Source organism: Phaseolus vulgaris, chromosome 4, assembly GCF_051622355.1.
Source record: "Phaseolus vulgaris cultivar YP4 chromosome 4, ASM5162235v1, whole genome shotgun sequence".
Taxonomy (NCBI): Eukaryota; Viridiplantae; Streptophyta; class Magnoliopsida; order Fabales; family Fabaceae; genus Phaseolus; species Phaseolus vulgaris.
Window position 1 is genome coordinate 5,729,845 of NC_143501.1, and position 18,235 is coordinate 5,748,079.

The 18,235-nt window shown below is 31.6% G+C and overlaps 3 protein-coding genes across 5 annotated transcripts; 1 reads left to right on the plus strand and 2 right to left on the minus strand.

Annotated features, from left to right (window-relative positions):
• The first annotated feature begins 200 nt into the window (after nucleotides 1-200).
• Nucleotides 201-8,260, plus strand: LOC137836961 (Transducin/WD40 repeat-like superfamily protein). 3 transcript variants are annotated; one of them, XM_090301329.1, is made up of 14 exons: nucleotides 206-563; nucleotides 664-761; nucleotides 2,884-2,990; nucleotides 3,722-3,757; nucleotides 3,869-3,954; nucleotides 4,646-4,704; nucleotides 4,789-4,899; nucleotides 4,999-5,121; nucleotides 5,607-5,750; nucleotides 6,805-6,913; nucleotides 7,011-7,147; nucleotides 7,245-7,280; nucleotides 7,402-7,495; nucleotides 7,815-8,260. In XM_090301329.1, the coding sequence occupies exons 1-13, from the start codon at nucleotides 395-397 to the stop codon at nucleotides 7,492-7,494; spliced, it is 1,308 nt and encodes a 435-aa protein (XP_090157455.1). In that variant the 5' UTR covers nucleotides 206-394; the 3' UTR covers nucleotide 7,495; nucleotides 7,815-8,260. The 3 variants fall into 3 exon arrangements, with proteins under 3 accessions (XP_090157454.1, XP_090157455.1, XP_068501873.1); XM_068645772.2 differs by having other exon boundaries at nucleotides 7,953-8,260; XM_090301328.1 differs by lacking the exon at nucleotides 7,815-8,260 and having other exon boundaries at nucleotides 201-563; nucleotides 7,402-7,733.
• Nucleotides 8,261-8,638: 378 nt separating this feature from the next.
• Nucleotides 8,639-10,446, minus strand: LOC137836960 (UDP-glycosyltransferase 83A1). Its single transcript, XM_068645771.2, has 2 exons — nucleotides 9,859-10,446; nucleotides 8,639-9,628 (listed from the first exon to the last, which is right to left on the minus strand). The coding sequence occupies exons 1-2, from the start codon at nucleotides 10,343-10,345 to the stop codon at nucleotides 8,757-8,759; spliced, it is 1,359 nt and encodes a 452-aa protein (XP_068501872.1). The 5' UTR covers nucleotides 10,346-10,446; the 3' UTR covers nucleotides 8,639-8,756.
• A 3,133-nt stretch (nucleotides 10,447-13,579) lies between these two features.
• LOC137836380 (UDP-glycosyltransferase 83A1-like) lies at nucleotides 13,580-16,314 on the minus strand. The gene is made up of 2 exons (XM_068645110.2): nucleotides 15,828-16,314; nucleotides 13,580-14,477 (listed from the first exon to the last, which is right to left on the minus strand). Exons 1-2 carry the CDS (start codon nucleotides 16,312-16,314, stop codon nucleotides 13,603-13,605), a joined length of 1,362 nt encoding a protein of 453 aa, XP_068501211.1. The 3' UTR covers nucleotides 13,580-13,602.
• Between the last annotated feature and the right edge of the window lie 1,921 nt (nucleotides 16,315-18,235).

Below are 18,235 nucleotides of genomic sequence, written 5' to 3' on the forward strand. Positions count from 1 at the left end.
TTTTTAAAATATAATTAAAAATAAAAAAATATAAAATTGATACTCCAAAAAGATATATTGTTATAAACAATATATATAATATAAATAACTAATAAATAAAAGAAGTTGTATATTTTAGTGGGACTCTCGTTTTATTTGTAAATATTTTCTTCCTTTTATATTTTTTGATTAATAATAAAATATTGGTTATATGATCTACCAAAACGGCATAGTATTGTCTAAAACCCATTCGCAGCAACTGAACATTCTAACTTGAAAACCGTTAAACCCTAGCTGCTGCTGCTTCTGCTTCTGCTGCTTCTTCTTCTTCTTCCTCTTCGCTTGGCGCTTTTCTTTTCACGCTCTTCGTTTTCTCCTTAACCTTGCAGAAGAAAGAGCTTAAGAGGAAGCGAAGATGAATATGAATGAAGAAAGTGGCGAAGGGAGCGCGAGGAGGATCCAAGTGCGGTTCGTGACGAAGTTGAATGCGCCGTTCATAGTTCCGTCCTCCGCCATTGCAATCCCTGCAGACCTCACTCGATTCGGCCTATCCTCTCTCGTGAACGCACTCATTCAATCCAACGGTAATTTCATTTATTATCTCATTTTCAAACACCGCCGTGCTCTTTTTTTTTGGTTAATTCAAGACTATTGATGAAATTCCTTGGTGGTTGATTTTTGCAGATGCTGATTATGAGCCTGAGCCCTTTGATTTTTTGATCGATGGCGAGTTCGTGCGGATGTCGCTCGAGCAGTTTCTTCTCGCCAAGGGAATCTCTGCGGTAATAATTTTAAAACGATTACAAATCATGTTCTACTTATCTTTACAATTGTATGATTGTCTGTATGACAGAAAGTGAAAATGCACATTTATTTTATGTTTGTAGTAATAGAATGCGAGTTTTTTCCGGATAGAAATCGAAGCTGCCCATTGATGTTTGTGTCTATATGCTACACTTATTGTAATTTTAATCTTATTCTCATTTTAGTTCCCGAATTTAAACACTTATACTTTGTTTAGTGGAAAGGAGAGAATTAGGTAGGAAAGAAATAAGTTGGTAAAGTAGAAATTGAAATAGATAAGAAATAAAGTAGAAATCTATAGCATTTGGTCGAAGAGAAATAGAGAAGAGATGAGAGAGATGGGGAAATGAGTAGAAGTTGGCAATACCTCATCAACCTCACTCTGAACCGGATAAAACTGGTGAGCCTCTGGTCTGGTCTAATGTCGTCCAAGGTAGTTTGCTGCACCTCTCTTCTAACTGCTATGCTTCACATCAGTCTGCCTACTACAACACTCAGTTATGCCTGTTATTTTCTTCATGCCAATCTGCCCAACATCTCTAATGCCCTCCTACTTTCTTATTAGTTCATAAGATATACTGTAGAGGAAAATCAAAATTTTATTGGGGAGAGAGAATTGAACCCATGCTAATGGGTGTTTTAAGATCAACATAGTCACTACACCAGTGCATCTCTTTAAAAAATGGATGACAAAAAATATTTTTGTACTCTTTGTGATATAAATTATATATTCAATAATATACCGGGTCATGCAGTTCAACTAGTACCCCTGTTTCAACCAGTGTTCCACTGATCTAGTACCTTGACTGGGTTAATAACCGTTTGATTCTGATAACACTGGAAATATGTGAGAAATGGTATTTTGGGTGCCTCCATTTTTTAAATGATTTCTTCTTTCCTTCTTGTACCACACCATATAATCTCAATTTCCACCTCCTCTCAGTCAAACAAGGGGGTTAGTGTTATTTTAAAATGGCAAAGCCTTTAAGTTTGGGACTAGAATGAGATTAATTGATTAAGTTCAGCGACTAAAATGATTGACAGTGTTAAGTTCAAGAATTAGAATTACAATAATTGGTTTAATCTAAAGACCAAAATGATAGTGTTATGTAGGTATAAATGTAAACTTTAGCGGAGATTTTCCAATGACAAGACCAATGTGATAGAAAAATTACACTTTTTGCCTCTTTTAGATTTTAATACTTTTAGAGACCTAAGTGACACTAAATTACTCTTTTTAGAACCAAAGTGACTGTTTACCCATTTTTTATGGACTTGTTGGGAGTCAAGTTACATGGAATGGAAATTTATTCTGGGGAACTACTTGTTTAGATAAGTAGGATTAGAAGTGCTTGATTTGTCTATTGGATTCCAATGATTCATTTTTGTTTTGTAGCTTTTATTTAGGATTCACTTTGACAGCATCAATTTGTTATATTAATTAAGTAAATGTTATGCTTGTTATGGTGGTTGTGTATCAATTGCATTGATGCAGTGGATTATGGGTTTGTTGTGATGGAAGTAGTGTCTGTGTGTAGCCCGTAATATAGTAGTATACTAGTTGCTAAAATGGGGTAGTTCAGGCTGCGTCTGTACAGTATGGCTGTAACAGTGCTAGGTGACAATTAAACTGTATTGATTGATTGTGACTCAGTTGGACATCGCTGGTTTGCAAGGTTGATTTTTTAAGATAACTGGTTCCTATGAGCTTATTCAACATTTCAATCAATGTTTTTTTCAAACATGGTAAATGATAATCATGAACATATAGTTATGTAAATTCAATGCAGATCTCAAATTGAACAAAATTTGAGGTTTCAAATCTCGGGAAATTGAATAATCTACAACCTTATGCCACTTGGTTAATTGCAAGGAAATTGTTGAAACTTCTGGGATAGAAATTGGGTATACAAACAATAATTATCAATTTATTTTGTCTTTATTTATTTACATAGGAAACAAACCATTGTTTCCTTTTGCTATGGTGTAATATGATCATAGCTAACTGTTTTGAGTGATCAATTATGGAAAGGTAGCTAACTTTTTTGAGTGATCAATTATAGGAAAGGAAGCTAACTGTTTTGAATGGTCAATTTATAGGAAAGGATATTGGAAATTGAGTACACAAGGTCTGTGGCCCCACGAAAGGAGGAAGACCCTTCTTTACATGATGACTGGGTCAGTGCTGTTGATGGTTCTTCTTCTCGGTAAGCTTGCAAATGTGTCATTTTGGTGGAAATGCTTTTAAAGACTTGTAGAGTGTTTTCAGTCTTTTAATAAAAATCTTAGTTTGTGTTAATGTATTCTATATTAGCTCTTATGTTCAGTAATGCTAGCAACTGTAACATGCCATTATTTTGTATGGGGCACAGTTTTTATTCAAACATTGTTTGTGAAAGATTTTATCAAGGTTGAATTTAAGTCAGTGTGATTGATTTTTATTGACTCCAATCAATTTGTTAATGATATTTAGTGATGATAGAAAAAGTGATTGGAAGCAGTAGTTCACTGTTTGAGGTTTACTTTTGCATTGTGGTTGATGGTGGCGCTGGCAGTAGCCGTAGGACACAACCTAACCCTCTCTGTGAGTAGGTTATTTAAAGTTTTGGCCATTGGGTTAACGAGTGTTATTGTAAAGCCTTTTTTTTTTTATAATTCATGAGGTCACTGTTTGAGGTTTATTTTGCATTGTGGTTGATGGTGACACTGGGAGTAGTCAGAGGAAACTAACTGCCTAACCCTCTTTGTGAATAGGTTCTTTAGAGTTTTGGCCATTGGATTAGTGATGATTGTTATTGTAAATACTTTTTGTTTGTTTAACTTGTCACTTTGTAATTTTCGATATAATAATAGTTTTGGTTCTATTTTACTGAGTGGAATGGCTTTTTACCTGTGTCCTTCACTAAGAATTTAAAGTTGAGTGTTACTGTTTCTGCAGGTTCTTTTTGACAGGATGTTATGATGGTTTTGGGAGGTATAAGAGTCTTACCCAGTATTGTTCTTTTAGAATTATTGGCATATTTTATTATTGATTACTTTTTCATTTACTGGGCTTCCACCGTTATATGATTAAATTATATTTTAGGGCATGGAAAGGTGCTGGATTATGTACTCATATATTGGAGGGACACAGTGACGCGATAACCTCTGTTAGTGTCATCAATCCAGAAGGTAAAGAAGACAAATATATTCTCCTACATATTGCAAACTCTATTTCTGTCCATTTTTTTGATTGCCAGTGCTATTTTTTTTTGTTGCCTTGGCATTCTATTAATTTTGCTATTTACATTTTTATTCTTTCACCATTCCTTTGTAGGTCTGGGATATTATGCTTTATTTGTGTTTAGTAGTCTTTTAATGCGCTTTAATTTCCTCAAAAAATACTTTCATTTATATTGCAAAATTACAACTTTAGTCAAAATTGAGTTTCAGTTTCTGAATAGAGAAGTGGGTTGGGGGGATTCATTAACACAAATTGTAAGATTGAACTAAAATGCAGAAATATATACATGTTTGTGTTGTGGCTATGTGCATAGAAAGTAACATGGATAAGAAAAATAAACCTACCATCGAAGGCATCCTGGTTGGGGGGGGTGGGGGGATTCATTAACACAAATTGTAAGATTGAACTAAAATGCAAAATATATACATGTTTGTGTGGCTATGTGCTTAGAAAGTAACATGGAGAAGAAAAGAAAACATACTGGATTGAATGATCCTATGTGTTGAAGCATTTGTGCTTTAGTGGGAATAGCTGGTTGAAACATTTGTGCTTGTTTCTGTGTAATTCTAATGTTGCGTAATGTATGTATATTGTTATGATTGAATTGGTCCAAGATATCAATATTTGTACTGTAATCAGGTCTCGAAACTGTTACGGTAGCTACTGCTTCAAAAGACCGGACATTGAGGTTATGGAAGGTAACTAAAAGAAAAGCTGCTAAACTACAGTTTCTTATGCTGTGCTTATGCTTATTATGTTATGTTTTCCCTTTTGTATAAAAGATCAATACAGAGGAGACTGCAAACCATCCCATGAGGGTCAGGGCTTACAAAATCTTGCGTGGTCATAAGTCTTCTGTACAGAGTGTTGCAGTACAGACTTCTGGAGAAATGGTTTGTATTTTCTTTTCTATTTTTCTCCACCTTCTGTCCTTGATTTATAAGTAGAGTAATAATGGTCTGTAACATTAGTCTTCCTTGTCTCACGCATAGGTTTGTTCTGCTTCTTGGGATTGCACCATCAATCTATGGCAAACTAATGACTTTAATGCAGAAGATGACCTAGTGTCTAAGAAGAGAAAAATTGGAGGTCAAGTTGAGGAGTCTCAAGTAGAGGTTTGTAGAACTTCCTTACACCTTATTATTTATATTGTGCTGTTGAAAGTGCAATTTGTGTAGTCACATTTCTTCCAAAAAAATTGTATTGTTTTAACTTTAACTTCTAAGGGATCATCAGAGATGACACTTTACTCTTCTTTGTGTTGTAATTGATGAATGGAATAGTAAAAAGTTAAGGATGATGCTGACTTGCTGCATCTGTTTTCAACTGGATGAATGCAAAGTACTAAGGTTACTATGTATGTTGGCACTAGAGGCTGGATGCCATAAAGGAAGATGTTTTTGAAACTATTCTAGAAGAAATTTGACCATCTGATTCCGAGTCAAGTTCAAACTTATGTTAAAAATTATTTTAGACCTGTAAAATTGTTAATTAAAACCTTGTAGCTTTTGTTGTTAACTTATTTCCTTTCCCTTTTGACGTATCAATCTTTAGTTTTCATTGACATTTGACAAATAAGTTTTCATCTGTTGTATTGTAGGGAGAGGCTTTCACTACCCTTGTTGGCCATACACAGTGTGTATCTTCTGTGGTTTGGCCACAACGGGAGTCAATATATTCTGCATCATGGGATCATTCTATTAGGAAATGGGATGTGGAGACTGGAAAAAACTTGACAGATATAGTAAGTTGAAAAATGAATGCCCCAGTTTTGTTTAAAATAGTACACATTTGAAGTGTTCATTTTTTTTTTTCTTTAGATAAAACTGACATTATGCCACTAGATGCTCAGTCGTTAAGTAAGTATTTGTGTATAGTCAGGTAACTAAATTAGAAGTGGTTTATTGCACAATTATCAATTTTCTGCTCCTGTTCTTTCCATGAATATAAAAAATGTCATTTCGTAATCAATTGTTCTTGTGGCTTGAACTTATTTGTTTCTTTGGATAAGTTTTGTCTAGTTCTTACTTTTACATAATAGTGTACTAGATCTTCTACATTTTTCCCCAGTCGATTGTTGATTATGATGTTTTTACTTGGTTCTGGTAGTCCAAAGTTGTCTTGTTATGAAGCAATCTTGGCTTTGGACCTTGTTTATACATAGTTTAGGATAAGTATGTTTAATATACGGTAATTTTTTCTTCCAAAACATAATTAAGTGCTTACTGTGCTAGAGGAATTGGAACGAAGAATGAAACTGAAACCACTAGCATGCCTAAATTGCTGTCAAGACCAGTCCGCCTAAGTTGTGGTCACTCCTAGTCCATCTAAGTTGTCGCCTCTTTGGGGGTTGTATAAATTGCAACCTCAAGGTGATGATTTAATCCTACATTGATTAGAGATATGACTAAAATAAAATTTAAGTAGGTAAGAGCCTTATCATACAAATCAATTTTGCAGGGTTGAATTAAGTTTAAACTCTCATTTTGAGATATGAGATTTGAGATATGAATTAAGTTCAAATGATCAATTAATAGATATTTTCACTAAATCTTTACGAGGCCCTAGAATTAATTATATTTGTAACAAACTTGATACATATAAGTTATATGCACCAGCATGAAGGAGAGTGTTGGATGTAACAGTCTTAACCCATATATTTTGTATGTTTCTTATGTATAAATAGATAACCCAATGTGTTCATTATACACATGGGATTAATCTTATACCTTCTTTTACTTTATTTTTGCATAGTTAAAAAAATCAATGTTTTAGATTAGATTGTCTTCTATGTGCAGTTTTGTGGGAAGGCTCTCAATTGCATTGATATTGGTGGGGAAGGTTCTGTTCTGATAGCTGCTGGTGGTTCTGACCCTGTCATTAGGATTTGGGATCCTCGTAAGCCAGGTGTGTGTTAAACAAAGCCACTTGTCATTTTTCTCACACCTCGATAGTGAATCACATGCATGATAATATCTTATAAAAAAATCTTTCTTCTCTGCAGGCACATCTGCTCCTGTTTTTCAGTTTGCTTCTCATACGTCTTGGGTTTCGGCCTGCAAATGGCATGATCAATCTAGGTTTCATTTAGCTTCTGCATCCTATGATGGGAAAGTTATGTTATGGGATCTGAGAACTGCGGTAATATATCTTTATTCTACCAAGCTATTTTTTCTCCTAGTTTGATTACATGTCCATCTTTGGGCTTTTTCCTGATTTTTCTCCATTGATGTTGCAGTGGCCTCTTTCTGTCATTGAATCACACAGTGATAAGGTATAAAATATTCTTTCCATGTTTTAGCATGAAAATAATACCTTTCCACCGCTGAGCATTTTTTTAATGCTCCGGAGTAGCCAAATTTGTTATTAATAGAATTGTCATTTGTTTAACTCAGGTATTGTCCGCTGATTGGTGGAAAGGCGACAGTGTAATCAGTGGTGGAGCAGACTCCAAACTTTGCATTTCTTCAGGAATCCCTGTAAAGTAAGGTAAACTTAAATCATATATAATGACAATTTTTTTTGAGATGGTGGGATATTGGCAGATATTTCTTATATGTAGGGAACGAGTCAAGTTTTGGCCAATTTTGTCTTAGGCTAGTCACAACTGTCAAGTGTTTTATCAGTTGTTGTGAACAAATTCTTATTTATGTCTTGCTAACGGCTATTGATGTAAACACTTGAACTTATTCTTATAATTTTGTACGACAAATCTTCGAACACTTCACTTAATTGTGCTCTTACCAGTATGTTTCTGTTTGGTTTATTTCTTGCATTTTAGTTATTCATAATTCTAAAATACTTGCAGTAATCTCGATCATAAAGTATAGTGCTGTATTGGAGGTTTTCGCTTGGTTCAGTCCATGGAACGCTTAAATTGCATTCCTCGTATGATTCATGCTATATTACCTGTCAACAAATAAATATATTGTTGTATGCTCTGCAGCTATAGAGAGTTAGTGAAATATGAACTCCCCCTGGATGGCTCAATCCCACACACCAACTGTGCTGCTGATGCAGGAAAGAACGCTGCTTCGAATTCCTCTCTTCAATATTAAGTGCCCATTCTGATCAGAAAACACTCTAATCTTTTCACTTTCTGATCCATTTATGCAATAGGTCCCCAACTTTCTCTGTAATAATCTTCATACGGCTTCCGCTGACCTGGTTTTCTTCTCTCATCTGGAATAATCTTCATATATGTGGATGAATTTGTTAACCAATCAAAAACATAAAATACTAAACTATCAGGTCGAAGTATTATGTCTATGACCTTGCCAATCATTTCCATCACTTCATTATTCCATTCCTCATTTCTGAAGACATCCCGTTTTTGAATCCAGTGACCATGGTTCCGCTAACCGCAGCACCACGACTGTTTTCTTTAGCTTGAAACTGGGTAATGGGAAGAAATAGACCTTGCATTCATTTGGTAATGCTAATTCTAATGAATTTTTATCTCTTCCAAGAAAGTTTTATTTAAATTAAATGTGTATTGCTAAAATCTACCTTTATATTCAACTTTACAATGATTTTATATACATTTTCAATTTAACTGCTTAATATTCTTAAATTTCATGTCAGGAACTCTAAGCTTAGCATAATAAAAATTACAGCACAACTCTTACAAAAAAAGGAGAAACGTCACAATTTAAACTTGTACGTAATTGACCTGCAATATAGTATTATTTCACACTACATAACACCAAAATCAACTGCATGGGTTAAGACCAAAGACATAGCTATACTTTCACGATTTCAGCCAGTTGACAACTCTACTAATATTCTCTGAAGATTCACCACCTGCAATGTTGTTCATGACCTTCTCTTTAAGTTCTAGACTCCTTGTTCTTATTTGTTCATCATCCATCAATTGGTCCAATTTTTTCTTAATCTCCCAGCGTGACACAAGTCCATTTTCACCTGAGTTCAATCGCAGTCCAATCTTCAGCTCATCGCAAATGTAATTTCTGTTATGAAACTGGTCAGTAAAATAAGGCCAGCACAAGAAGGGCACCCCACTAGACAAACCTTCTATGATAGAATTCCAACCACAATGGGTAACAAAACAAGCTATGGAAGGGTGGTTTAGTACCTTCAGTTGAGGGGTCCAACCAACAATCTTACCTTTACTCCCCAAGAATTCAGAGGGGTAGATCATCTTATTGTCTTGTCTTACAACCCAAAGAAAAGGTCTATTGTTGAGGTCAAGCCCAAGAGCTAGTTCATTGAATTGGTTTTGGTCAAAAAGAGTGAAACTACCAAACGCAACATAGAAAACAGAACAATGGGGTTGTTGATTTAGCCAATCTATGCAAGAGTGATCTTCTTCCCAGAACTGTCCCAGTGATCTTGCAATTACATTTGTGTTGTCATAACTTCTCAACAATGGACCTACTGGTAGGAGCTTTGGAACACAAGATAATGCACTAGGTTCAAGTTCACATGTGGTGTTGCAAATGTACCACTTAGCCAGATTTGAATGCTGCATACAGTGCACCAGATACTTGAATATTTTCTTCTCTGTTGTTGGGTTATAGACTTTTGACCACCAAATGGCTTCTGTGTCCATTGAAGGCATGCTTGGTGATATTTGAAATGTTTCTTTCGTAATTGGAAATCCTAGAGTGTTAAACAAAAATAGAGATATTATAACTGTTTGATATGTATTCACTTCCTAATTTCACAAGTAACAAGATTGTCAACACCAAAACCTTTTAATATTTATGTTAATATTATAAGTAGAAATGAATCAAGAACACAAAAGAATTTTCACCCCACTAGATAAGGGTAGCTATTTTTAAAGAAAACAGAACCAAACATAATTGATTAGTAACATGAGATGTACATACCATGAGAATCTATGATTCCATCTTGAATGAGCTTAGGGATGTTGTATTCCAAGGCAAACATGGCTGCTGATGCTGTCCAGAAGAGAGTTCCTTTGATTCCTAACTTTCTCCCTACTTCCAATGCCCATCCCATTATCACATCAGCAACTATGCATGTGATTTTGTCACCACTATTCACATAGATATCTTCTATGAGCTTCTCTAGCATGGAAGGCATGGTGCTTAGCACAGAATCACACAGCTTACCCAAATCACTTCTGTCATCATCAGGTTCTAAACCATCAGGGATTGAAACCAGCTTTATGGTTGGTGATTCTTCAAGGCTTTCTTGCTTGGCCACTGAACTCATCACCCTCTTGTGGATGAACTCTGAGTTCACAAAAGTGATTTTGCATCCATGCTCAACCATCTTTTGTGAGAAGTTCATCAAGGGATTGACATGTCCTTGGACTGGAAATGGCACAACCAAGAGATTTGGAATGTTCATGTTACTTCCTTTCTATTTTCTTTTGATTTTGAGGCTATGCTCAACACTGCTTGGTCAACTCACTCTGGTTTGCACTTTATACACATAGCTTTTGTTTGTATGCTGAAATGACATAAAAAAATGGAAAGGATACTTAGTGGAGCCTGATTATTATTTATATATATATAAGACATAGCGAAAGTATGATTAATTTATTTTAGGTATAATTATTTTTGTGCTTATAATTTGTTTCTTCTACAATGAAAAAACACTTAACAATGTTATGGGTTCACTTATTTGCTTTCTTTCTGGTCAGATTAATTTTACATAATATATTTGCTCAGCAACAGTATTTTGTCTAAGAAATTAGAATAGAAAAGTATATAAAAGCGTTGAAGTTTGAACTTTGAGAAATTTTTATTAGAATTATAAAATGTGTAATTTGGTTTCTTAGTTTCTTAGACAAACAAAAACTGAAAGGAACTTCTAAAGCTGAAATGTTTTCAAATTTTTTTCCTAAACATGTGTGACCTAAAAGAAACCCTTTGCACTAGTTTTTCCCTGTCAAAGTTTGCAAAGCTTTTCCAATCCACGTGCAATGTGTCAGGGGCAGGGGAGACAAACTTAAATATATTTTATAAAATATTAAGATTAAATTATTTTTTTAATAATTATAATAATAAATTGAATATTAATTTGAAATAAAATAAAAAAGTATTTATATCTTTATTTTTAAAAATAATGAATGTATAAATAATATAATTTTACTTTTGTTATTTGCATAAATTTCTTTATACACACTTTTAAGAAAAAAAAAGACTGAATCACTATTAAAGATAATTATTTTTACAATTTATATATATAATACTTTAATCACTTTCTCTCTATAATTTTAGACAGTAAGAACTGAACAAAACTAAAAGTATACGTATAAAAACTAAAAAACGGATTAATTGTATGTGTGTGAATGATTTTTAAATATGGGAATGAAAGGTAAAATTGAAAAATTTAGGATCAAATAAATAATTAAATAAAAAATGATTATTTTTCTATAAATTAAAATTATTAAATATATAAATTAATTTGTCAAAGTTTTCTCATACCAACTTTTTAAAAAAATAGTCTTAATTTATGTATAGACTAATTTTAATTTACACAGATGATTTTATTTACTTTCTGTTTTAAAAATGTTGATAGAGAAAAGTTTGAAGGATCTTATCTCGAGGTTGCAGCCTGCAAGTAATTTTGAGCTGTTACTGATGATGGTTAGAGGATGAGACACGAAACATAGAAAATATTAAAGTATTCGATCATCCATCAATATGACCTCAGATTAATCTTTATAATATATATATATATATATATATATATATATATATATGTATATCGGGACCAGTGCTTTGCACATGTCTTTTTTTTATTTTTATTTTCTGTTTGTATTTTTGTTTATTTGATTAGGAACGTTACTTTAAATTATGATTAAAATTTAATAGTCAATTTTTGGTGTAATAATTTTTTAATAAATATTGTAAATTTTAATAGAATATATGTATTGTTATTAAAAACTATATATGTAAGATAAAGTCTGATTTAGAAAGTGGTGCAAAAAGAAATTAGTGAGGTGTAGTTACTAAAGCCCACAACCTTGTTTACAGTTTCCATGAGTATGTGTTGAATGATAGGGTGCACATTAATAATCGAGTTTAATTGGTCTCTGGTTATGTGTAATGAGTTGTGTTTGTTTAACAAAAGATTAAGAACAAATGTGCTATGAAGGTAGACTAATTATTTATTCAAGCAATTTCAAGATTTTGATCGATTGATTGTTTATTAAATTTTGTTTGATTTAGTTATTTATCTTCTATCCCCTTTTTATTGGATTGAAAAATGAATAGATTTTTTCTTTTTGATTTCATTCTATTTAAATTTTGTTAATATGTGTATAATTGACAAGTCAAGTCAAAGTGTCCAAAGCAAGGGTAGTTTAGTAGCTAGGTTGAATAGTTATGATGTTTTATGGGAGATTTCAATAAATTCTATTAATTTGGGTTTTTTTTATGATGGTTTATGTCATGCAACTATTTACAGATATTTGTTAGATGTAATAATGTAGATGTTAGAAGATGATGCCATGTTAGTAGTTGTGCTATGTTTCTGAATTACAAATTTTAAGTAAAAAATTTATTTCATTGGTATTGAAAGATGTTGTTCAATTATTTTCTTAGGCTCCTTCTATGCCGCTGCAATTAAAATGAATAATCTGTTAATCTATGTTTAATAAGATTACAATATACAAATGAAATAAAAATTGGTAAAATAAAAATAGTTAATTGCATAGCCTTTTGGTGCTTAGTGACTATAGATTATGGGAAACTTCTTTGTAAATTAAATTGGTTATAGAATTCAAACGTCGTTTTTGTTTATCATGAATTAATATCTTCAATCCAATTTTAATTTGAACTCTAGAAAATGTAACATATTGTTCACCATAGTTAAAACTCGGTGATGATAAATACAATCCTAACGAAACTAAAGATTGACCTTGAATTTTGTTTATTGTCATGTTGTAGGATAGGATGAGTGAAAACTTCTTATAATAAACTTGAAAGGCCATAGTAACTCTAACGATGACATAAACATTGGTGGTATGTATACTTGATTGTCACTTTTCTTTCTTGTAATAATCTTTGCCACAATGACAAGATTTATTAGTCTGGTAACTATTAATCTACTTCTGTTACACAAATCCTCGTTAGTATGATTGTTACTCCAATTTTGAGATTAATCTTATGGTTTCACAAATCATATATATTTAATGAACTTAGAAATCCTAGAGTAATTAGATCATATGTGTCAACTTATAAAAAAAAATACTATACAATAGAAAAGGCAGTGATGAAATCAATAATTGAAATCAGAATTTTGTAAACCACGTTGAGTAGATTGTGTTTGATGAGTTCCACTACTTAATTGATTTTGCAAAATTCATGCTAAAACTTCATAATCATTAACGACATCACAAAAATAAAAAAATTATATGAATTAACTAACGGATACAAGATGTGTGCAATATTTGAAAATTCGTTGTGTTGGTTCTCATTATATATAAGAATATTTATTCTCCATTATTTAATTTTGAATCACAAAATATCAACCTTGTTCACCCAATAAACAACATCTAACTAATAGTAAAAGTGAAAGCATTATATATATTGTTTCCAAATTGCATCATGTTCACCACTAAGTTCATCCAAAACACACACATAGAAGGAAAATCCCTACTCTTTGAGCCACTTGACCAATTTGTTAAGGTTCTCTGAAGATCGACCTTTGTCTAATTGGTTGTTCTTTATCTTTTCTTCTAACTTCAAAGACCTTGTTCTTATGTTCACAGAACTTGATACTTGCTCCAACTTCTTCTTTATCTCCCACCTTGACACAACTCCATTTTCATCACAGTCCAATCCCAGCCCAACATTCAATTCATCACAGATATATACTTTGTTATAGATTTGGTCAGCAAAATATGGCCAACACAAGAAGGGTACCCCATTACACAAACCTTCCATGGTAGAATTCCAACCACAATGACTGAGAAAACATGCTATGGCAGGGTGACTTAAAACCTTTTGTTGAGGACCCCAATTAACTATCTTACCCTTAAGCCCTTGGAATTCATTAGGGTATGCCATTTTATTGTCTTCTCTTACAACCCAAAGGAAAGGTCTATTGGTTAGGTCTAGTCCTAGGGCAAGTTCATTGAATTGGTTTTGATGAAAAAGAGTGAAACTACCAAATGCAACATATATGACAGAACAATGAGGTTGTTGATCAAGCCAACTCATGCAAGAGAGATCTTCTTCCCAAAGTTGTCCAACTGATCTTGTTGATTCATTTATGTTGCAATAATTTCTCAACAATGGGCCAATTGGGAGGATCTTAGGAAGAAAGGTTAAAACCCTAGGTTCAAGTTCATATGTGGTGTTACAAAACCATAGTTCAGTCAAATTGAAAGCTCTTGCACAAGTCTCCAAGTAATTTAATACTTGTCTAACATTTATTGTACCCAAATTCAACCAAAAAAGGGTTCCTGTGTCCATTTCTATCATGCCTGGTGATAGCTGAATTGTCTTTTTAGTGGTTAACAATGACCCTGCAATAAAAATAAAATAAAATTAGTAAGTAGTAATTTATGGGAATAAATTTCGTTATATTAAATATTTACACTATAAAAAAAATTATTAAATAAAAATTAATCTTAGAGACAAAAAATAATTAATTATTATATTAATTAATTTAAATATTATTTTAAAAATTAAAAAATTATTGATATTAAAATAATATCTAAATTAGCATGTAATTAATTATTAATGTTTTAGGTATCAAACTTTTAAATAGCAACTTTAGAAACTATTTAGCTATTTAGTTTGATAGATAAAATTTTGTAACTAATTAAATACTAATTTAAAAATGATTTATTAATAATAGAAACAATTTTAAATACCAATAATTTTTTAGTTTCTAGAATAGTATCTAATTTATCAATATAGTAACTAGTTATTTTTTGTCAACAAAATTTGTTTCTATTTAATAATTTTTTTATACATGATTTCATTAGATAATTTTTTATATTTAATTCACAATTTTGAGAGAGGACTTGACTATTTAATATTTATTACAAAATTTAATCATAATTATAGAATTTTTTGTTGTTGTTGAAAAATATTCAAAATAATTAAATTTATTTAGATGATATAAAAATAAGTTCTTATACATAAAAATAAAGGAAAAAGTTGTTAGAAAATAATAATAAATTACAAATTTCTAGATCCATAGAAGTATTTTTTAAAAAAATTTTAAATTGAATTTTAACTGATGTTACAAGTTTAAATTTATTTTATAAATAAATTATTTTACATGTAAAGAACTAAAATGGAGAAAACAAGTTTTTCCCAGCATAATAGGATAAAATAAAATCGTCTCATTTTTTCTGTACTTGTAGAGTATCTTGATCGGTGTGATCTATGTGTTAGAAGTGGGTGAGACTCACATCGATGAATCATTGGGAGTCAAAAAAATACTTTTTAAATTTTAAGATGACTGGGGCCAACGAGGTTGTGAATTAGATATGAGATTGCGTGTGAATAACAATCGTAAGTGAATTGTGGAGACATAGAAATCAGAAAACTTTTAAAAATGGAAGTAGGTATGGTTGTGGGTATCTTTGAAAGTTTGTTTAACTAGTTTTTCTTACTCTGATTGGTATTTAAAGCTGTTGTTTTGCATGAAATCTATAAAAAAGTATCAGGACGGGCAATGATGATATCATTGGATTGTTGTTTTGCTTTGAATCTTTGTTTTATGTGCAATTGAGTTAGAAGCTTTAGGTTGACTTGGTTGTATAAGTGTAGAGATATCCTGAAATACCTATATTATTTATTTCTTTTTTCTGTTAAAAAAAAAGATAAAATAAAATGTGGATAATAAATAATGAGATTCTTACAATCAGAATTGATGACCCCATGATGAATGAGTGTGGGAATGTTGTGTAGTAAGGCAAACATTGCAGCTGATGCAGGGGAGAATAGAGCTCCTTTGATTCCCAGTTTGCACCCAACATTCAATGCCCATCCCATGTGTATATCTGCAACAATCAATCTTATTCTCTTCTCATCTTTCAAACTCATATTTTCCTCTATGATGAGCTTCTCAAGTGCACCAGGCATGGTGCTTAGAATAACATCACTCACCTTTGCCAAATCCTTTCTGTCATCATCACCTTCCAAACCATCTGGGATTGACACCAACTTTATCAGTGATTCTTCTTCCTCTTGCTCCACCATGCAGCTCACCATTTTCTTGTGGTTGAACTCTGTGTTCACAAAAACCACTTTACATCCATTCTCCACCAGCTTTTCTGAGAGGATCATCATGGGATTCACATGCCCTTGTGCAGGGAATGGTAGAACTAGCACACTTGGAATGCTCATTCTCAACTATAAAAGGTTGGTTTCGAATATCTAATCTTCGATTGGCCTTGACATATATATGGTTTCAACTTCACTTGTATGGTTAACTTGTATAATTGAATACAAACTAATTTTAAAGATAAAAGATAATTAATTAATTGTTATAATGACTAAATTAGACACCATTTTAAAAATTAAAAAAAAATTGATTTCTAAATTAGTTTCTTATTAAATAATTTCTGAATTGATATCTAATTCGATATCATTTCCTGTGAGACCAAGTTGGGAAGAACATGATCAAATTGGAATACTGCATATCAAAAGATCAGATAGATTGCAGATATCACTACAAGACAATCATGAAATAGAAACCAATTTTTAGATATCAAAATAATTAGTTGCAATAGTAACTAAATTAGAGACCATTTTAGAAACTAAAAAATATTTTAGTTTCTAAATTAGTTTCTTGTTGGAGATCCCACATCGACTAGAGATGAGGACATTTCATTGTATATAAGTGGGTGCAAACCTCAACCTCATGAGCCGGTTTTATGAGGTTGACTTAGATTTAAAGTCCACTTACTCTATAATATGGTATTTGGTTTTTCCAACCGGAGATACATTCAATTTTCTCTTATAAATTTGAATGACACAACATATTTTATTACAAATTTAAAGCATATATAAGAACAGGTAGTTGCAACTCCTAAGCATTTCCTTAAAAAAAATAAAATTATTTAGAAGTGATATTTGAGTTTGAAACTTTTCCCTCTGAGTCTAAATTTTTACCCAAAAAAGAGAGGAAGAAAAGATTATATTAACTGAAAAACGTTTACATGTCACTTTCTTCCATTATGTTAATGTTATTGTGAAGTAAATATTTGGGAACACAATAAGTTAAGTATGAGACTGATCAAGCTATAATTAACCTAAATGAATTTACTTTATGATATTTTTAGTAAAATTTGTTGAATCATTGTAAATTTTGTTCAATTAATTTGATGATGATGGAAAGATTATCTTCAATGCAGGATCTACATGTCCAATGATCCATCTCTGAACACCAATTAAGTAGAGTTATGCTCCATTGTTCCTCCCTAATTACCAAACAAATAACCCCAAAAATAGATAGTTGATAAAACTATTCCAACAAAATTATTAAAATCTCATCGTAACTTTTATATAAATAAAGGACATATAATCTAAAGTAAAAAAATAAATATAATAATGACCATTAAATCTAAATTTACAATACAATTAATTAAAAACATAATTAAAAATAGTATGTTTCCTTCATATTATTAAATGATCATGCTTCACAAGCATATCACTGTTATAACTTTCCATTTCTTTTTTCTATTTGGAGATACCGTTTTATAAGGATCTAAAGATTATATTGGAAGCACCATTAATTATTTTCTAAAATTTGATAGAATACTTATTGAACATTCAATCAATTAGGTTAGTAACTATATAATCGTTATCAGAATTGAATCAATCATAAATCTAGTTACAATATAAAGTAAATGAATCATTGATAGAATTACTGAATCATTACACTTAATATAAAGTAAATGTTGACAGAACTAGTCATTTATTACACTACACTTAATATAAAGTAAATGTTGGTAGAATAGTGATTTATTACACTACACTTAATATAAAGTAAATGTTGATAGACTTTGATTTATTACACTGCAAAAATGAAGTGTATTAGTTACCACTACAATTATATTATCTATCCGTAAATAATGTTCACCTTCAAGAGAAACTAATGAGTCGGTTAAGTTAATTATAAGGTGATTCTAAAATATTTTAAAATCTTTAAGAGCATACTAAACTTATAATAAAAGAAATATAAATTTACTTACGTTGTTTTTGGGACAATAAAACAAACATTAATATTATATTTTATTTTAAATAAGTATACTTTAGTCTCAAT